This window comes from Acanthisitta chloris, unplaced genomic scaffold (genome assembly GCF_000695815.1).
Source record: "Acanthisitta chloris isolate BGI_N310 unplaced genomic scaffold, ASM69581v1 scaffold2307, whole genome shotgun sequence".
Classification (NCBI taxonomy): domain Eukaryota; kingdom Metazoa; phylum Chordata; class Aves; order Passeriformes; family Acanthisittidae; genus Acanthisitta; species Acanthisitta chloris.
The window spans coordinates 1,680-23,842 of NW_008680798.1; the positions used below are offsets into that span (position 1 = coordinate 1,680).

Consider the following 22,163-nt stretch of genomic DNA (forward strand, 5'->3'; position numbering starts at 1 on the left):
GCTCTGCTGACCCTAAAGGACATCCATGGGGGTGTCTGTTTTAGCTGGTAGCAAAGCTGTAGAGGAGCATATCTCTTGGGTGAAAGAACCAAAGACCTGCTATCCACACAGGTCATGCTTTGAGGGTTTTACTTCTGCATAGTTCTACTCAAGTCCCATGGACTCTATGCCATTTGCAGCTGCATCACATCTCTGGATTTGGTTTAATCCCAAAGGAATCCAGTCTGGGACTGTTGACCTTCAAGACACACCAGATCTCCATGGTTTTTTGGTGCCAGTTATGCCTGTCTCAGTCTGTTGCTGATAATCATTAGTTGAAGGCTGATGCTGTTACTTGGTGTCTTACCTCTCATCTTAGAGAATATGTTCTTATGAAAGGAAGAAGGATCTGTATATCCACTCTGGATGTGGAATTTTCCATTGCTGTAGGTATGACTTGGAATTCCATCTGTAAGCAACTCTATGCAAGGTGTATTTAAAGAGAATGTTGCATATTCTTGAGTATCATCTCCCCTGCATTTCTGTGAAAGATTATGAACAGGAAAAGTGCTGCAAACCCCATTTGTTAAAAGCACAATATGAAGGAAATAGTGCCTGCTAAGTGTTATAGAGGCACATAATAAAATATGTAATTGTCTACCTATATTATTGGACACTTATTTACCTAAAAAAAATCCATCTTCCTCTTCTACAGAAAGCAAGATGATTCTTAAAGAAAATGTGTCAGAATATCAACTAAAATTGACGAAAAAATTCATGTTCACTTTGTGCTGGATCCTAGCATTGTTTGTCAGTGGGGCAGAAGTTAGAGAGATCAACCTACCAGGTAAGAGTTTTCTTTGGTGATTGTTTGGGGTTTATGATGCTTTCTGAAAGCTGAGAAAAGAGGAGATGAATTTTTCCTTGTCTTCAAGAGCTTTTCCTGCACATGTCCATGCCTGTATCAGATAAATAGCTGTTTCTAGCCTTTCTGCACATTTTTAAAGTATTATACAGCTTATCCTAAATATGGCTCAAAATTTGGTTCCCTGATGAAAAGGGCAAATGTAAAGGAGAATTTCTGAGATCCAAATAGAGCAAATTAATTCCTTCTGTGACTCCTCAAAGTCTCCAGTAGCTGGTCCAAGCCTGTTGGGGAGCTGGAGTGAGGATAAGGAAGAGAAAGGCAGAATGAGATGAATATATCAGTCTTCCATACACACTATCTGGAGGAACTTAATCCAATTTAGTTTGTAGGGAGAAACTGAACTTGGAAAGAGTTTTCCAGGTGGATAGGCAAGGAACAGATGAAATCTGGACTGAAATCCTGTCATACTTTCAAGGGTCACCACAGCCTGACTGGCAGGAGGGGTTACCTAGCAAGATCAGTCAGCCCATAGAGAATTCGAGATTAGGATGGCTGACCACATCTTTCAGAATCAAAAAAATCTGTTTAATTTTAGTGATAGTTACTGAAACATAAGAGGGAGAAAGATCTGAAAGCAGTGAGAAAATAATATTTGTCAATTTTCACTTAAAGAAGACATGTGGTGAGCAGGAGCCACTTCTTCAGGTTTATGTTAGTCTTTTCTCCATCAATATGAGCAGAGCCAGAAGAGCTGCATCTGCTTTTCTACAGAGTTGATGTTTAACTGTTTAGCACCCATGCAAAAATCCTCGGTTCACTACAAATCTTTAACTATTTTCACATTAAACTTTTGAAAAAAATCCTAATAAACCTTTGGAAACCTTTGAATAAGCTTTTGGTAACATTGGTAAATTGCATGTTGAAGGAAATCTAGTTCCTATTAGTTACTCACTGATTGTATAAAGATAAATTTAACACAAGAAAAGTAAAATTCTATTTTTGCAGTATTCCTAATATTTGTGCATTATTCATAATATTTATTTTTTTCAGCATGATTGTTGTCTTTCTGATGGTACTGATATCTTACTGTCCTGCTTTTCAGGATGTTCCCATGTTGACCCTCAAATGTGGTATCGTGCAATTGAGGGTGAGGACTTTATTCTACAATGTGCTTTACCAGATAGAGATGCTACTCACATGTACAACAACTCACTTCTAAATCAACATGAGGTGAAATGGTTCTGGCATCAAAAAGATGAAGAGCCACTGAAGCCTATCAAGGAAAGCTCTAATCTGTCTCTCCAAGGGGATGCACTTTGGTTTAAACCAGTAAGGGACAATGTTTCTGGTGTGTACATCTGTAGGATACGGTATGTAATGGAGCAAAAGGTTTGTATTTCTCTACAAGAACTACTGCTTTATTTTGGTTTGTGTATTAAACGTTTAACCTTTTATTTTCCTACATCACTCAGGAGAAAAATCCCATGTCTCAGAATTGTTTTGGAGGTTCAAACCAAGATGGAAGCAAAATGTTTAGATTATAACACAAATATGCTCTATCTGCTGGCTGGCAATGGGAATTCAATAACCTGTCCTGGAACCAAGTGTTACAGCCATTTGAAAAAGCCAGATGTAAAATGGTACAAGGTAAGAGGGAAAATCAGTCTTCTGAGCACTTAAAAATCTGAGTGGAAATAGAGTTGTAGGTCTAGTTGATGTTCATGCACCACAGGTTCTTGAACTCTTCTGTGGCAGATAATGCAGCCTGAGGAATTCAACCCAAAAGTGGAATATTGAATTACTGTATATCGTGTTTGTAAGAGAGTTTTGAGGAAATTTGCCACACCCAAACTATTATCCCATGAAACACAAGCCAAGAAACGTTTCCTCTAAGAAAAGAGCAATTGAGAATCAAAATAGCCTCTTTACAAAACTGACATGATTGAAATGTAACATTTAAAGTTTTGCTTTGACATTTTATGTTCTGAAAATGTCAACTATACCAAACAAAAAGTGCTTTGTTAGAAATGAAATTCTTTTCAGATTAATATTTTGAATTGTTCTTTCCTAGATTCCTGTTTTTAATGAAACACTTCTACTGAGACATTATTGACTTAGTGTTTGTAAGGATTGTAATACAACATCTAAGCCTGTACAAATGAGCATATAAAAATGACAAATTTCAACTGCACATTTTACTACCTGGTATTACATTATATTCTATCAAGCAGAATTATGATCTAGTCAAAGTTACTCACAGTTTCAGACTTGAAATGAGGTATATCTTTACCTACATTTTGATCTGAAGTTAAGGAGATTCTTCCCATTTTACATTAGTAGATTTTTTTTCAGGAACTTGATTTAATGGAAATTCTTAGTGTTCCTAGTGAGTATTAATACCCTGAGCTGTAAAACAGGGATGCTCTTCAAGAAACAGTCAGTTTTCATTATTTAAAAACTAGTGGCAATGTTCTCAATCTCAGACAATCCAAACCCATAATTTAGTTCTCATAAAAGAACCTGGAAATGGTTTCAAGATACTTTCTTTACATAACAATTTCTATGTACAAAATAAAAGGATATGCTTTGGTTTTGCCCTACTGCCATGGCAATCCTACCCAAATATCTTGAAATATATTTAATAACAGCAACAGCAACAACAATGAAATCTCTGTTTCCCTGATATATTGATTTTTTTCCACTAGGATGGTCATCAGATAAAACACAGGAAAAGCAGACCAAGCCTAAAGCTTAGGCATAATGAAATCTACTTGAATCCAACCTATGACAAAGATGCTGGAATATATGTGTGTGATTACACTCTGTATGACAACACTACTAAGTGGATAGTGAGAACAGCAGTAACAGTAGAAATTACTAGTGAGTAATAAAACAACTCAGAATAAATTACCTGAAGTATGTTTTCTTTATTATGTCTATTTGTGTCTTTTGTTCAGGCTCTTGTCCTGATAAACCCATAAACTGAATTAGTTACAGGATCATTAAAATCCTCTTTCAAGTATTCTGAGGACAATTTGGGACATTGACTAGTATCTTCAACATTCAGTAATAGCATGTGGCATACAACACCATAATTTTCAAGATCTAATTCTGCCCTGATTTTATTGTAGTTCCTAATATTGGGCATCAAATTTTAGAATATATGATGCTCTTTCACTTTTCTCTCTGGCTAAATTCCCACAATATTTTCCAAGCAGGCACAAGCTAGCTCTGCTTTTATTTTGACCTGGCTGGACCCAAGTTAGTGCACTGTCCTCATTAACTCCATCCCAGCCCAAACCAGCACACCTCAATTCTTTTCCCTCACTTCACTGCACAGTCAGAAAAGCACTTGAAAGGTGTCATATACATACATAGCCTCCAGAACCTTGCAAATAGTGCACTGCTGTGGCTTTGCCAAAAAAACCCCCAAATTGTTATGTGGCCCCATTTCCTGCAGTATGGGACTTTCCTAGAATATCAGAGCTGTGGGTTTCATTGTGCAACCTGTGGGTGTCATTATCTGTGCCCTTTGGCAGCCCAGGTTTTGAAAAACAACAGGGCTATTTTAATGCAAGTACCTGTCCTTGTGAACGAGGTGTGTGTGCTTTGTTTGCACTTTCTGGGCATGAAAAGCAGCCTGGCAGGAAACTGGTATGATGATTGTATCCTTCAGGGGGTTTTGTGGAAGGGTAAGGGGCCTAAATTCTGAATATTAAGACATCTTAAGTGCAGGATAGATGTTGAGCTCCTCAGCTCATGTAAGATGGCAATGCTGAACATGAGCTGGGGGTGTTCAGCCTGGAGAAGAGGAGGCTCAGGGGAGACCTTCTCACCCTCTGCAACTCCCTGACAGGAGGTTGGAGTCAGGTGGGGGTTGGTCTCTTCTCCCAGGCAACCAGCAGCAGGACAAGAGGGCACAGACTCAAGCTCTGCCAGGGGAGGGTTAGGTTGGAGATTAGGAAGAGATTTTTTCCAGAGAGAGTGCTCAGGCATTGGAATGTGCTGCCCAGGGAGGTGGTGGATTCACCATCCCTGGAGGTTTTCAAGCTGAGACTGATGTGGCACTCAGTGCCACGGTCTGGTGATCATGTTAGGGTTGGACTTGATGATCTTTGAGGTCTCTTCCAACCAGGTTGATTCTATGATTCTGATTAGTTACCCTGCCTTTCACACTTCCCTGTTCATGGTGATCTTTTGATGTTGAAGAGGTCATTGTTAGTATGGCAGTAAACTGGAGAACAGAGGGATTTTACATCCCTGGCATTATTAAATGCTTTGTGAATGGTCACTTGGACTTGATGATGTTGGAGGTCTTTTGTTGATTCTATGATTCTGTGAATGTCTCAAAGTAACTGAGATTGTAGGTGTTACATAGCTATGCAAGTTTTGTGGTCGAAACTCCCTTATCTGTGCCCTCTCAGATACCACAACAACTGCAAATCATCCTCTTGGACTTGGATGTCAAAATTCCACCTAACATTTGAACAATTAAATTGTTATTTTCTCTTGTCTTCTGAACTGACATTTGCTTTATACATATTAATAATCTTCCTTTTAATTGCAGCAAAAAACACTATTCACCCCCCAAACATTTTGTATCCCAATGGTGTTGGGATTCTTGAAGCAGAGCTTGGTAAGTTTCAATCTGAAAGAAAGAGAAAGTGCTTAAATGAGACATTGATAAATAATGATAGATCTTGATAAAGCAAATCAGCTTTGCTTTCTAGGCTATTTAAGAAAATGCTATTCTGGTGACTTCCACACATGGTTTTCCTGTGCTAATTTCTTCCAGGAAAGCCACTGGAATTGGAGTGCCGTGTACAGTTTGGGTTTGAAACAGTTTCATCAGTGAGGGTAACATGGAAACGAAACACTGAAGACAATACAAATGAGAAATTGAATTTAGAAACAAGGTGAGAAAAATCCCTCAGTAGTTTGAGCACTACTACAGCTGGCAACTGTAAAATTCCTTCTGTGCCAACTTGACTGAACACATGTTATTGAAAGAAACTCAGAAAGCTGAGTTTCAGCCTGTTAATGTGTATGTCCACGAGCATGTGACAGGCACATGCCCTTCACCTACAGAAGTACATATGGATGGCCATAAAGTTAAGAGCTCAAACTTTCTGCAGAATCTTAACTCTTTTTCCTGAAGCTTTAGCTAATGGACAGCTTCAGCATGAATTGTGCTTGGTTGCCTGTGCCTGCATCAGCTGTTTCCAAGTGTTCTTGTAAACACTGGCTCTGTGCTGCCTTGCTAGTGATTCACACAATCTGTCTTTGGAAGCTGTTTCTGAGTGGGGAATGAATAAACCAGAGCAGCAAAACAGTGCTGTGAACATTGAAAGGATTTTGAGTGTGTTTACAGACTCAGTCTCAGGACTACCAGCACTGAATTTCAGGACACTGAATTTCCCTGGCAAGCATTAAGCAGACCCCACAGAGAAGAAATGTGGGAGAAAGGTTTCCTGTGATTTGGGGACAACCCCTATAATTACCACTCTTCCCTTTCCTGTTCTGCCCTGTGTCATTGACTCAACACAGTTCAACTTAGGTAAGCAACACAGTGGAGACAACACGGGCAAGTGTGTCTCGCTACACAGCCCTGAGTCATCTTTCTGGGTAAACTTCTCTGTCTTAGCAAAAATCAAGTTCATAAGAGGAGTCATATGGGAAAAATAAATGATGATATCACATGCACACACTCAGCTTTGTAACGTTCTTAAAACGTTGTTAGCTTTTTTTTGCATGGGTACAGTTTCTCTTCGTTTTTTTTTTAAAATAAAAACCCAAATAAATAAAACATTCCCAACAGACTTTGCATGGGTACAGTTTCTGTTTGTTTTTTTTAAAAATAAAAACCTAAATAAATAAAACATTCCCAACAGACTTTCAGTGCAGGTTGAATCCTTGCCCATGCTTGTGCCTGTGTATCTTGAGCTAGCAGAGCTAGGGCCATGGGAGACTGTCATTTTGCAGTGGCATTTTGTGAGGTGCATTTAGGATGACCCAGAGACACTTGTACTTGTGGCTTTCTAAAGGGAATGCTGAAACTCAGAAACCCTGGGTATCCTAGTGTGATTACAGACACAGATCTATTACCCACATCCTTCACTCAACCCCCAAGGGATTCCTCTCTTTGTTACCTCTTCATTTCTTATACTTTTGTCCCTTATATCTATTTTATTCTGTTTGCCTACCCTGTGCTTGGCCTTTTTACCCCTGTGCAAGAGGCTGTGATGCTCAGTCTTTTTGTCCAGCTAGTTCTATCTTGGGACTCCTTTTTGAAGTTCTCTGCATTTCTGCTGGGGGAATTTTTACATCTTAGAAAACCACAAATATTCTCATAGAAGTCAAAGGGGCCTATATATTGAGAACTAAGTGGGAAGCATTTTCCTGAGTTGATGAATTAAGATTAAACCTTTGAGTCTCCAGGCCTTTGATGCAAGTATTTTCTTGCAACCTATATACCAAATGGAAGTTCCAAACAAGAATACTGCATCCCTCTTAAAAAACTCAAGATGAAGTTAAGAAGTTGCAAACTCCTCTTTCTTTGTATGTAAGACATTTGGTGATTGTGTGAATGAACAGCAAAAGTATCCTGTAAATGTGCATTTTTTTTCTCTTTAGTGTTTATCCAAAAGGCTTAAAGGGGCACACACTTGTTCATGTTGCAACACTGAAAGAAGTTACTGAAAGGGACCTCAGAAGCAACTTCACATGCTTTGCAGAGAATTCAGTGGGGAATGCCACTGCTGTGATCCAGCTGAAGAGAAAGCAGAAAGGTAAAACTATTGGTAGATGACTATTTGCACCTGAAGACACATTTTGATTTACTCACTGCTACAAATTCATTCCCCATTGACACTGGATTTTTAGCCAGTGTCAGAAGTTTCTTGATGCTGTATGGGAAATGTTTAATGTGTCAGATATCTTGAAAGGCACAGTATTCTGAGGCCTGCTGAGAAGGACAGAGCTGTCTAGGGACTTACTGCAGGCAGGTGAGCCAAGTGGAAGCTGAGAGGAACTGGGAGGAAGAAGAGGAGAGTAGCATCTCTGAACATTAACAGCATTGAGGCAGAGAGGATTCTGAGAGCAACAGTATTCCTGGATATTCACAGGGCATTTCTGTTTGCTTCCCCAGTCATTAGCATGTATGTTTCTGAGAAGTTACCACAACTGATATGAATGTGGCAGCCTTCAAGCCTTTAAAGGCCCAAACCAGAATCAGTGTGGAAATTAAATCCTTGAACCATACTTCACAGTGGAGATTCATCATTGGAGTGGCAGAGGAAGCTGCCAGCAGGACATTGTGTGCAGCTCTGTGTGTTCTGGTGTGACTTTTCCATCTCAGGCCAGTAACTACTTTCAGCTCTGCTGAGTGTACCACAGACGATTTTCTCTGTGTTTTCATCACAGATTGGATTTTCATACCACCAAAGAGATGTCATTCTGAGACTTAAAATTTACAGCTACACGAAACCCTGATTTCCCTAAATTTTGCCATCAGTGTAAGAATGAATTTGTGGGAGGGTTTGTCCTCATTTCTGGACTGAGCTTTTTTATCAAAGTGTCAACAATATTTTGGAAAGCCTGAGTTATGATAGAATCTTCTCTTTCTACAGTGCTGTACTTGTATGTACTGTGCAGTGCCATCTCTACTCTGTTTGCACTTGTTTTGTGCACTACCTTTATTTACCAGCACTGGATTGAAATAGTGCTGATATACCGAAGTTATCTAGTCTGCAACAAGAGTATGGCAGGTAAGAAACATTGTAAAATATTCATTTTCTTCAGTTTTTCTACTGTCTTTTGCCTTGTGGGATAATCTGGTATGAATTACTCTTTTGATTAAATTCTCTCTATGACCCTGTTCTCTTTGAGCCAATACAAGGTCTGTTAAACCTGGCAAGATGCTCAGTGAATGCAGATGGAAAAAAAACCCAAAACAAACAGGTAGTGTGGAGAAAATATCTAACACCAACTGAAAAGCCACAGTTAGCCTTTTATCCTAATTTACCCATAGAAGATTAGAGTAGGAAGTTGCATTTTGGCAGTGCTTTTGCAAGGAATAATTTAGCATCTCCAACATTTTGACCTCACTCGCCCAAAGTGTTCAACAGAACATGTGGACAAGAACCAAATGTCCTTGTGTAACAAAGAGAAAGACTTCACAGTCTATTGTATTTTTCACTAGAAGACAAAAAATTTCTCAGAAGAATTAACAAAGGAGAGAAATAAGATGATAGAGTGCACCAACTGAGAATGTGTGTTTGGGAAATATTCATATTTCTTTTCTAAATATTTTGGCAACAATCTTGATCAGCTTCTGATATTTCAAGCCTATTTCTTTTCTAAATATTTTGGCAATGATCTTGATCAGCTTCTGATATTTCAAGCCTCTGTAGCAGCATTGCCACATCACCTCAGCCAAAACAGGTCTCCAAATTAGCAGGCAGTGTAAAGATGTATCAGAAATCACTGTGACTACTTCAGAGAACTTAACACATAATTTTCTCACATGAGCTGGAAGAATTCTCATAGCATTTACCCAAGGAATTTTTTTTTAATTACTGAATCTTGACACAGTTTGAGATACAGGTGCCTATGTCTGTGTTTGTGTTTGCACGTGTTTATGTAGCTTATATGTGAGTGTGAAATAACTGCACCTAGATACCTATAAATACATATGCAATGAGACAACTGCCCTTTTGGAAAACATTTTTGTGAGCCCTAAGGCAGGTGGAGAAAGCAATTTGGGAAATCACTCAAAAATTCCCTTTTCTTTGGTAAGAAATTGATTTAAGAACCTCTGGAAAGTCCCCTTAGAGCTCACCTCATGTGTCAGTAGGACAGAGACAGAACAGCCAGGATTTGTGCATTGAAGTTGAAGAAGGTGTTGTGTTCCACTGACTCTCATCACCTCATGCACACAGCACCATTTGCAGTGTGGGGGCACTGGATGTGCAGACCAACCATGACTACTCAGAGAGTTTTCTGCCTAAGGATAAATGTGTTCCCACTTGTAGGATTGTGTCCCTCCCATTTCATGTGGATGCATATCAAGTCACCTGAGGTCTGAAAAGATTTGCTCATAGAGCAGCAAAGCAGCAGTTGTGATTTTGCTTCTCCCTTTCCATCATTTCTTCTCTCCCATCCCTCTTAGCACAGAATCAGAGAATAGTGGAATCCTACAAGGTTGGAAAGGACCCATAGGAGTCATTTGATCCCAGACCCTGTTCAAAGCAGAGCCAGCCTAGACCAATGTTATTCAGGACTTTGTGGACAAACCACAACATCTCCGAAGAACATGCTCCAGTGTTTGACCATGCTCCAGTGTTTGAGCACTTGGCCAGCCTAGACCAGGTTGTTCAGGACTTTGTGGACAAACCACAACATCTCCGAAGAACATGCTCCAGTGTTTGACCATGCTCCAGTGTTTGAGCACTTGGCCAGCCTAGACCAGGTTGTTCAGGACTTTGTGGACAAACCACAACATCTCTGAAGAACATGCTCCAGTGTTTGACCACCCTCACACGACAAACTTTTTCACTATCATCTAATGAGAATTTCCCTTGTTGCAACTCGTGTCTGTTGCCTTCTCTCCTATTACTGTCTCCATCACCTTTGTACCCTCCCATTTGGCAGCTGAAGGCAGCAGCAAGGCCCTATTTTTTCTCATGCCTCTCTGACCCTTGGGGTTCCTCCTTAGCCAATTAAGATATACCTCTCAAAAAAACTGCCTTCTTCCACAACGATTACGAAATACTGCAGAAGTTTGATACTAACATTTATATACTACATATGCAGTTAATTTACCTCATGTATTCTTCATTTCCTACCCTTTAACCATCTTAAATGTTTGTGCTGGAAGTTCCTTAGCTTGTAGCTGTCCTTCTGTACCATTCTGGGGGAAAAAAAGTCCTAGTCATGCTTACCATGTATTTGCTTTTGACTTGCTATTGCAATAGTAACATTCATAAAGGAATATGTTTATTAATGGTTGTTGTCTAATAAGATTGCAGCGACCTCTGTGGGTGGGATGAAGAATACCTAGTTTGTAGTGCAATCTCTTGTCATTTTAAAACCGTTTTCAAAGGAGCTTCAATTTTTGGGTATAGCTGAATTTTGGGTCCAGCTAAACCAATCTTCTGCCCCTCCCTTCAATTCCCACACTAGTCCCGTGTGCCTGCTGCTGGTGATTCACCATTGTGGGCCTAAATTGGCTCAGCTTGGCAGAAAAATAACTCAGTAAAAGATGGTGAGTAGCCAGCAAAGTGAATCAGCTTCCTCTGTTGCCACAAGAGCTTCAACACCAGTAGAAGGAAGTGGTGAAAGCTTGTGGCCAAGAGCAGAGAGGAACAACAGAGGTGCAACGTGCTGTCTGATCACAGCCTTGGCCTCCAAACCTAACATGCACACCAATGTTTTGTTTTGGTGGCATACTTTCTGCTACGTGTGCTTTGGAATGTAGGTGTTCAACCCCAGCTCATCCATGTTGTTACTTTCTGTGTGTTTCCTTTCCATATGGGCTTTCCTAGACCCTGTGGGCACTTGATATATCTAGCTCACATTTGTGATCCTAGTCTTACATCTAGGGATAGCAGTCAGGAGATTAACACCAAGGCATGTGGATCATGATACTCAACACCATTACTGGACAACAGTGTCTCAGTTCCTATGCAGTGAAGATGCAGTCAACATGGTGAAATCTAGAGAGCTTCCCAGCTCACCCTGCAGCAGCATCCTGCAGTGGGACTCTGCTCTAAACAGTTTTGTTCTGGTTTCTATTAAATGTATTGACATGTGATGCAACTCAGCTGGTTGAACATAGGAGACTGATGTAATTTAGGTTGCCTGAGGATGTCCTGCTATTCCAAAACCTTTGAGTCTCCAGCAGTTCTCCTGTCAAATTTGGCAGTTCTATCAACCTTTGGACACTTTGAATGGCCTCAAGAAACTACTGAGTCCACTGTGCCTTTTGCTCTCACCAGAAATTCGTTTTTCCTCCCTCAAGTGTGGTTCAAATTTTATTCAGCAAATAGATAAGCTTTGCTTTTGCCTTGTAGCTAAGAATGGGCCTAACTCAGGATATTGGTATGAGGCTGATTGAAAGCTAAGAAAAGTTCTTCATAAATTTTTTTGTCTGCACCTTACAAATATTCTTTTAATGAGACTGAAACAAAGTTCAGTAACTGGTCAGTACTTGGTGTCTGAGCTGATACTTTGATCAGACTTAGGCTTTGCTCCTTACACAAGTCTCTGATTAGAAACATAGCAGTGCATGAAAATTGCACAACTTTTGCAAGCAGCTAATCTTTGAGAACACTTCCTAACTATAGTTTAAAAGAAGGTTAGGCATTGATGAGAATTTATGGAATCAGCATTTGGGCAAATGAGAGAAAAGACTGGAAATCTCTCCCTACCACATGGATTTTGCCTGGAAGGGGCCAGATCAAAAACTGGATCATAATTTGTGAAAATCCAGAAAATTGCCTGATTTCAACTTACTTGCACTAGCCTTCTGTAGCTTTCTCACTTGTGTTGGTAGCACATGGCTTCAAAATTTGCAAGACAGTGAAGAGCAAGTGTTGGCTTTGATAACTGGATAGTTGTACTTCATGAACAAGTAATAATTTTAGGCTTGTGTTGTGCCTGCTTCAATAGGTATAAGAAGAAACTGAACATTAAGAAAGAAGCTGAAATCTTCAGCCAGACTTGTTAATTAAGAGAAGAATACAATGTTATTTATTTATTTATTCATTTTAGATGGCAAAGAATTTGATGCATTTGTGTCCTACGCAAAACTAGACTCCTCTGAAAGCGACTCTACTTTAATTAGTGAGGAAAAATTTGCCCTGGAGCTTCTTCCAGATATGCTGGAAAATAAATATGGATACAGGTTATGCATTCTTGAAAGAGATATTCTTCCAGGAGGAGGTAAGGTCCCTGTGGATGGTAGAAAATCTACAGTTTTTATAGAATTGGTTTTTACTTTCCAAAAATGCCTATGCAACAGATCAACAAGTTGTATATTTTGGTAGTGGAGTTTATGCTCAAATCTCATCATGTTTTGATCTTTATATCTGGCCTCTGCACCTGAGGTATACATGCAATTGAGTGTGGTCACAAAGCTTTATGTCCCAAAATTTCTTTGCTAGAAGACTCCATTCCGTGAAAAGAAGACCCCCAGATATTTCAGTAGTTACTTTCTGAGCAACTTTAGTCAGTAGTACCTGGAGAAATTAGAAAGCCCTCAGTACCTGTGCCTGAGAGAGACAAAGACAAGTCCAAATACCCTTTTCAGACCCTGTTTGAGTAGCAACAAATCATGTTGAGGAAGAGTTACCTGGTATCTCAGTATTCCTACTCTTGGTTTTCATTGTTTCTGGGTTTTAACTGTTGATAAAGGAACTAACAAGATAAAAAGTCCATTGTAGAATGCAGTAACTATCATCATTGCCTCTCCAGCATACACAGATGAAGTTGTAACAGCTATTAAACAAAGCAGACGAGTAATAATTATTTTGAGCCCAGCCTATATCAATGGACCAAGCATCTTTGAACTGCAGGCAGCAGTGAACTGTGCTTTAGAAGATAAAAGCATCAAGCTGGTACTGATAAAGTTCCAGGCTTTTCAAGAGCCAGAGATTTTGCCTCCAGTAGTGAAAAAAGCTCTTCGTATTTTACCAGTTGTTACCTGGAAGTCTTCTGTTTCTGCTGCTCCAGACAAGAAGTTCTGGAAATATATGCATTACCACATGCCAGTGAAAACTACTAAGATGCTGGGAAACTGCAGCCTAAAGGGATTATTCCAAAGGTTATTCAGACTGGTATATTGATAACAGGCTCAGGAATGGTGATGTGATGGTCAAAGAGCTTTTCTGCATCATCTAACCACTATAAACTGTCACTGCAGTCAGCAATAGCCTGTTCCAAAACAGTAAGTTCTGCAGTGTGAGAGTGCTGTGGCCTCACAGTAAAACTGTGGCACTTAGTAAATGTGAGCTCTCTTTCAGAAAAGATTATTTTATTACTATTTTAATGATATTTATTCTACTCTTTTCATCTGATGTTAAGACACACGATGTTCTTTGCACTGTATTTCTTCTAGAATAGTTTTATACATGTTTTCTAGAAAAAGATTAAAGAAGGGAACTCCAGAGGAATCTTGCAGTTTAATTTTTCCATGCAGGCCAGTGGGACAAACCCAAACTCTTTAGATGAATTATCTCTTCCTCTGGGAGCATCAAGAAAATACCACGGGACGCTGCTGGATATGCCTCAGGGATTCAGAAAAGAAGGACCACTGTGTGAGGGCTGATCCCAGGCATCTCCAAACTTCCCTCAATAAAAGAAAACATTCCAACCAGCTGTGAAACATTTCACACTGTGAGACACCTGAACATTGCTGATCCTGGTTGGTGCTGGTCTCTCCTGGGTCCCACCGAACCCGTTGGCATTATGGGTGTGTTGCAGTTGCAAATCAAAGCTCTGGTTATCACAATTAGTAGAATTCCAGTGAACCCGTTGGCATTATGGGTGTCTTGCAGTTGCAAATCAAAGCCCTGGTTATCACAATTAGTAGAATTCCAGGGACTCTGAAGTCTTTCCCTTGCAGTCCTCTGGCTGCCAACTCTCCAGGGTTCCTGTTGCTTACTCTTAAGGCATCTTGCAGTCTGTGTGTGTATGGCTGTAGCTAAGTGAATGGTTAGTGTTATGGGAACTGTTGAACTGTTTAACAGTAACAACAAAAAATGGTTAGTGTTAAGAAAATCTGAGTAGTACAGCCACTGATCTGCTGTTCTACTGACTTCATAGGGCCTTCAAGTTAGCAAATCCTTGTTTTAGAATGCTAATTGAATAGCTCATCTGCCAGATTCCTTGTTGGAAAGGGACTTCAAGAAATACTGCTATTAAGAGGACCACTATACTGAAAAAAGAACAGCTCTTCTGCAAGTAGGCTGAGCATGGTCTACCTAATTTTGTATTGAGTTCAAAGACTTCAGTGGAAGGACTTGTGGTGCTGTGGGACAGAAGAAGAAGATAGGTAGAAGTAGAGCATCAAAGGGCAACACTGGCTGTACCACAGAAAAATTTGACACTGTAGTTGTACCTTCATTGGGGATTTAGTTCAGATCATTATTATCTTGTGAAGCAAATTTCCCAGTTGTCACTATTTGTTGCCTTGTGCTCTGCATTGCAGAGCATTACAGGTGCACACACTGGATCTTTTTCCATGGAAAGTCAAGTGGAAGATATTCCCATGAAAGGACAGTTGGCCTAAAGGAATCCCCTCCCAAACACATGCAGTGTGGATGCAGTGTCCTCAGAACTACTTGTTTTGGGGTACATCTCTGTTCTCACTATCCAAACTGTTTTCTAACACAAAAAAATCATTGGTGAATTTGAATAATTTGTTCAGTAAAGAACTGTTTTCTAACACAACAAAATCATGGGTGAATTTGAATAATTTGTTCAGTAAATGAAATGTACTCACTTCTGATGTAGGCAATACAGACCTTAGAAGCTTCTAATCAACAGCACTATGTTTGCACAGTTGCTATCCTAACATCAAACAGTGGTTTTCGTGGAGGAGAGAAGAGCAGAGAAGAATTTCAAAATTGTTCTGTCAGGGCAAATGTTGTGTTGGAGGAAGATAACGTGGCTGCCCAGTAAGTGCTTTGCTGGTCTGAGTAAAACAAACACCAAATACCAGGCACTTTGGATGTGCCTCCTCTTTCTGTTGATACGATGTGCTGAGTTCCATACACGAGTTTAGGCGAGAGAAGCATTTCCAAAAGAGGACTCAATTTCTGTGGTTTCCCCACCAGATGTCCCTGCCACGAGTCCTGCACAGTCCCTTTATTGACACACCGAGTGGTTTTGTTACCAGGCTCGACAGGAGCAGGGAGCAGTGCCAAGTGTGGTGCCTGGGGAGTCAGAGGCGGAGCGAGGGCAGGAGAGGAAGGCACGAAGAAGGTTGTCCTGCCTGCCCAGGCTGCTCCCATCTCTCCCACCTGGTGCTATTCCCTTGTGCTCTGCTTGTTGCCTGAACTGTGAGCATTGCAGCTCTTTATTCATTTATTTATTTATTTTTTTTTTTTTTTTTTTTTTTAAAATTTGCTTTCTTTAACACTGGGGGGAAAAAATCAGAGTGGCTGGATAAATAATGTGATTGGAAAGGGGTTTTTATTCCTCAATAGAGTGATGCTGTGGTTTATCTGGGTCAGAGGAACCTGCAGAACCGGTATCTTCACACAACCTCCAGGTCTGCCTGTAACTTAAGGAATGGGACAGGCACATTAGTGCTTTTAGAATGACCTCTAGCAGGCAAATGAAACAGCCCTGAGGAAGAAGTGGCTGTGGCTATGAGCGGCGTGAATCATAGAATCAACAGAAGTGAGTGGTGCATACCTTCATGTACCCACTTCATGTTATATCTGTAATAAAATAGCCACAGCCCCAGACATGGGCTCTGCTGCACTTGCACATGCAAAGCTTTTGAACTGGTTACTGTCACTGCTGCTTCTGTTCTCCTGTTCTACTGCTGCTTCGGTGGCTGAGCCCAAACTGGGCAAGAGCATCTTGCCTCACGATGAACCTGATCCTGGAGGTGCTGGTGACTCTTCACAAGATACGAGGCTACATGTTTTCACAGTGGACTATGATTATGTGCAAATTCCCTATGAAGTTACTCTTTGGATCCTCCTTGCCTCTCTTGCAAAAATAGGTAAGTCGAAAATGGTATCTTTGGTCCTCCTACCTTGGCAAGAAGTTAAAATATTACCATGTAACCAAGTACCTTCCATGTGTTTTTGTAGCTGGGGTTGATTTTACAGTTTCTGTCCTCAAAAGAACAGGGGTGTGTTACCACCAGTGACAAAATTCCACTTCTGAATGCTTCCAGCTTAAGTAAACATATGACCTATAACCCTCACATCTCTTGGGTTGTCTGTCCTCTTGAGTACAACACAGCTCCCCTATAGAGTCTTGTTCATCCCTTTTTCTAGTCTCTGTACACCACAAGATACCAGAATTTGCAACCTGACACAGCTGTAGAAATCAGTTACATCAGACTGAGGCTTCAAGCACATTGATTTTGGGGGAGAAAAGTGGAAAGGATTCTTCCATTGTGTGAATAATAGGAAACATTTCCCTCTGAGCCTTCGTTTTACATGTTTGCTCTTTCAAGTTGCTCAGAAAGTAATACCAGAGCAGAGAGACTGAGAGTCTCTGAGGGTGTAGGTCATCAGAGATGTAGGGTAAGTGCCTTATGAATAAATATTAATAGCCTCTCTGGAGGTCCATGTGGGTATCTGAATGAAGAAAGACAACTCATGGAGCAGGAGGGACTTCAATTAGCTTAGCAAAAATGGCTCACCACGTCTTACATATTTTCATGGCTGGACTCAAATTATTTTGACCGTTCAGAATTCATGCAACAATGTCAAATAAATGAAGATGATGGTAATAATATGAAGACCTGCACACATGTAATCTCCTTTTTCTTTTGATCTTTCCAGGAGATTTTCAAACATTGCAATAGAACAGTCTGGTAGGCTGCACTGATGTATTTCTGAAGGTGGCCTGAAGATAAACATTTTTCATGTCATAGTCACCCAGCTGACAAAAATCATTACCACTGACCATGATTTTCCAGTTTCATTATATCTGATGATCTTAATCCAATACCTATAAAGAAAAGTCTTCACTGCTAGCATAATAATCAAAATTTTCACAAATAAAATTTGTTGTTATGGCATCAGCAGAATGTGTTAGCAGTAAGCATATTGTAACTTGTTTATTTGTCATCCATAAAAGCACAGGACTTGCCATATGGCACATCTACTCATTATTCTTGTTTCGAGGAAGAAACAGAGACTTTAGAAAAACTCTGTCATGTCTCCCAAGTGGCTCTCTTCCCTTTACTGGGAGTGTTCAAATAATATTATTTTTTATGAAAGGTGTGAAGCTGTTTACTTCAAATGTGCTTGGGAGAGAGAGTCAGTCTGAATAATGATAGAATCATAGAACTTTAGAGGTTGGAATAGACCTTAGTGATCATCTAGTCCCAAAACCCCCTGCCATGGGCAGGGACACCTCCCACCAGAGCAGGTTGCTCAAGGCTTCATCCAATCTGGCTGTGAACACTGCCAGGGTTGGGGCAGCCACAGCCTCCCTGGGCAACCTGGGACAGTGTCTCACCATCCTCACAATCTGGTTCCCTAGAGAAGATTTCCAAAGTATTAAACATTTTCAGTGTTTTATTCTGGTATTATCTTCTTTCTGGATTTCAAGATTTCAGGCTGGGAAACACTTCTGAGATCCTGAAAGGCAAAACAATCTCATTCTTCTGTAAAACTGACAGAAGACTTGAACATGATCTTTTTTTTTAATTAAAAAGGAGGTGTTATTATCTCCTAGTAGAGATAATAGAGATCACCCAGCAAAGTCATGATTTGAATATACTTTTTGGCAAAACAAAAAACCTACAATAATGTCCTAAATAAATTGTCCAAAAATTCATAAAAATACTTTTCTGTTCTTTTACTTTTGAAGATTGATAATTAAAAGGTCACAGAAATACAGTCATGGCATTATCTTCTAGAGTTACAAGGTGAAGGCTGACCTACCTTCAGGCATGATGGCACATTGGATTTAAAGGTTTTTTAGTAGGTCTCATTCTTGTAAATTCTGAAAAAAATCCTTACATTTCTAGTAGAGGCAACTTTCATTCATAACATGATTACACAGTTCCTGGCACAGTGACTAGATGAGCCAATGGCAGTTGGGCAGTAAGGATTCTTGAAGAATATTTTCTTTCCAAATTGTGGAGGATCTTTTCAAAGAGATCTCTGTGTTCCCAGAAGTGGAGCTTAGGCTCAGACATGCTTGCTCAGAAATCAAGAGCTGTGAAGCAGGAGGAGAAGAGGTTCATGGCCAAACTCTTGCCCTGCTTTAGGGATACAAGGCTGGGACTTGTTTTGAAGGGAACAGTAATGCCTGTTTTTATATTCATAATCCTAAGAGCAAAAGTTGACTGACTGAAGACCAACTATTCAAACACAAGCAAAACATCTGTCTGATATCAGGTTACTTTAAACATCAGGTTAATTTAACTTCAAATAATACCCTAATGTTTTATTCAAGGTTTCCATATCTATCACCGATTACCAAGAATTATGCCTGAAAGCTGCATCCTGATTGCTATTGGAGCCCTAGTAGGAGCAATCATCTTTGCCTCCCATCACAAATCTCCACCAGTGATGAACACAAGCATTTACTTCTTGTATCTCCTTCCACCCATCATCCTGGAGGAGGGTTATTTCATGCCAACTCGCCCGTTTTTTGAAAACATTGGGTCCATTCTGTGGTGGTCTGTCCTGGGAGCTTTGCTAAACTCTTTTGGGATTGGCCTCTCTCTCTATGGAATCTGCCAGATCAAAGCCTTCGGCCTGACCGACCTGAACCTGCTGCAGAACCTGCTGTTTGGCAGTATGATTTCAGCAGTGGATCCTGTGGCAGCTCTGGTAGTTTTTGAAGAAGCCTCTGTTAATGAGCAGCTTTACATGATGATCTTTGGAGAGTCATTGCTAAACGATGGCATAACTGTGGTGAGTTTCTTTCCATTCCTGGTATTTCCCTCTTTGAACTCCTGTGGTTTGTATGGCTATTGGGCACAGAGCAAGAACAGGTCTAAGGAGATCCTAGATACATATTTTATTTTCTAACCATAAAAAAATGTGCTTAATTGTACACAAATGATTTTAATGTATGTAAAAATGACATATTAAGTCTTTCAAAAGCATGTTTTTAGTGCTGCTGGAAGAGCACACATGAGACCACATTTTGCTCTTGCATTCACTGAAATGGAGAAGAGAAGGTTATGTGGAGTCCTCATGGCATCTTCCAGGAGCTGAAGGGGCTCCAGGGAAGCTGAAGAGGGACTCTGTGTTAGGAGCTGCAGGGACAGGATAAGGGACAATGGGTACAAATTGAAAGAGGGGAAATTTAGGCTGGATGTGAGAAAAAAGATTTTTCCTGTGAGGGTGGTGAGACACTGTCCCAGGTTGCCCAGGGAGGCTGTGGCTGCCCCAACCCTGGCAGTGTTCACAGCCAGGTTGGATGAGCCTTGAGCAACCTGCTCTGGTGGGAGGTGTCCCTGCCCAGGGCAGGGAGGGTTGGGAATGGATGATCTCTAAGGTCTATTCCAATACCTAAAATTCTATGATTCTATGAATGGATAAGCTACGGTTGATTTTCTTGGAGGCATCAATGTAAGACCTAGGAATGTTCTTAATATTATGCAAATGAATACACATAAAATCACACTGCTTAAAGACTGAAGGCAGCAGGGGTAGAAATACAGAAGACCCTGCCTTGTCATATGCCTGAGAGAACCCTCTGGGGAAAAAAAAAGCAAGCCAGATGTGGAAAACCTCTGGAGGCCACACTCCTTACTCCAGCCCCTTCTAGGAATTTCCCCAGAGACCTTACAGAGGAATTCCAAATGCCACTAATAACTGCATGTAACTCTGTTTCTATCAGTAAAAGAATTGACATCTGACAAATGTGCACCTGTTTTTTTTTGGCTGTCTTATCTCAAGTATCCAGAAACAATGCTTCCTGAATAAGAGAGGTGTTATTTGTTTGCTTATTTTGTTGCTGTTTTTTCTTTTTAACAGGAAAAAAGTGTTCTTGCAGAGCTCCTTTCAGTAACATTTTCCCCTTATCTCATTAGTTCTGCTAAAATTTGGAGCAGCCTGAAATTCTAGCTGTAAAGCAGCAGTGGCAAGAACACCTAGAACACATTTCTCAAGGAAGAAATTTGAAGCAGGAAGTTTATTGCTCAGAAACCAACTTGCTCATGTGCTGCAAGTTAACAGTGGGTTAAGGAGTTTCGCTAGATAAGATCTTTACAGAATTTGAATCACAGGAATCTAGAACACATAAAAACTATTCAGACACTGCTTTACATGAGGTCCAGCACAACTTGGACTTGGAAAACCTGTACAGAGTTCACTGCTGAAAGGCTTCATGGGAGAAGTGCAGTTCATGGGTAATAAGAAAAGGAACAAAGCAATTTCTTGCAGCCACAGCCTATTGATTACAAATCTTTCTATTTGGTGAATCAGAGGTGTAGGGCAGATCCAGAATTAAGGGATAAATGTTCCTTATGCAGACTGGGGGCATTTGAGTTTTCAAGATCTCTTCCTGGCTTCATGCTTGAGAAGACTGAAGTATTTGTCACCTGGATGGAGTCCAATAGGTGGCTTTCTCCTCTCTGATATCCCACTTGCTTTTTTCAAGGCTTTAAAACTGTTTTATCACAGGTGTCTTATCTTACCATTTCCTTCTCTTTCTCTCTGTACAGTTTCAATTGAATTAACTCTATGTGTTTAAAAAAGATAATATCACTGAGATATATTAAGCACACATATATTTTGATTGTTTAAATACAAATATCCCCTGGTTCTCTCTATTCTTCTTATCAGCTTGAACATTTTCTTCCCCAGCAGGAAAAACGGGTATGAATTTTGTTGACCTGGTGTGTTACATTTGAGGCAACAACAGCTCTGTCTCCTATATTTAGTTTGATAACCTGGTATAAAAAACCCTCACAAAATAACAGACTGATAAATTAGAAATATGATCTAGGAGTTATGCCATTGAGTTAGGGGGCTGGGAGAAAAGTGGATAACTTTTCCTTTCTACCCATTGGTACTTTTATCATATTTTCCTCAGTAAGGCCATGGCTGTGGATGGAACCAAAAGGCTTCAGATTCTGTTAATTGCTTCTTTCCCCAGTTGTTTCTGAGTGGACTGTTAGCATCAGAATAGCTCAGACAGTAACCAGACTGGTCCTAGCATGTATCATACATTAGTTGGGTTTCAAAGACCAGTTTGAAACAGTGATATAGGTAAATCCAGTGCAGATCTTATTGAAGCCTAAACACTGGTGGAGTACCCTGATTTTGCTGCAAAGCATTTCAGGCACCTGAAACTCTGCTCCCACTTATGTACAGATCATTTCTTTCTCAACAGGACCTGAGCACTTGTATGCAGCAGGAAATGGAATCTTCCCTGACTGCTTCATCTCTGAGGCTTGATTTTAGAAAGACTGAGAGCACCTATACATCATGCTGTACTCAAAATGAGGTGGCAGTGACTATATTTTCTAATGACACCCTCTCATCTTTGTATGCAGCAGAACAGTTACGTTCAATACATGTAGAAGACCCAATCAAAATAATTTTTTTATTTGAAGGGACTTGAATTTTCCTATCTAGTGTTGCTGGGGAAATCTTTG

General features: G+C 40.2%; 2 protein-coding genes across 2 annotated transcripts in view; both read left to right on the forward strand.

The window, feature by feature from the left end:
- Nucleotides 1-694: 694 nt before the first annotated feature.
- Nucleotides 695-13,692, forward strand: IL18RAP (interleukin 18 receptor accessory protein; the record flags this gene model as incomplete). Its single annotated transcript, XM_009077827.1, has 10 exons — nucleotides 695-826; nucleotides 1,950-2,217; nucleotides 2,320-2,494; nucleotides 3,553-3,727; nucleotides 5,415-5,483; nucleotides 5,643-5,763; nucleotides 7,481-7,635; nucleotides 8,476-8,613; nucleotides 12,620-12,790; nucleotides 13,322-13,692. Coding segments are annotated over 10 exons (1,775 nt in total), but the record flags the coding sequence as incomplete, so codon positions are not given.
- Nucleotides 13,693-16,321: 2,629 nt separating this feature from the next.
- The window catches only part of SLC9A4 (solute carrier family 9, subfamily A (NHE4, cation proton antiporter 4), member 4), a 35,679-nt gene continuing 29,837 nt past the window's right edge, over nucleotides 16,322-22,163 (forward strand). The window contains exons 1-2 of the mRNA XM_009077826.1: nucleotides 16,322-16,583; nucleotides 19,004-19,467. Coding sequence (XP_009076074.1) covers nucleotides 16,322-16,583; nucleotides 19,004-19,467 — 726 coding nt within the window. The remainder of the gene's footprint in view (nucleotides 16,584-19,003; nucleotides 19,468-22,163) is intronic.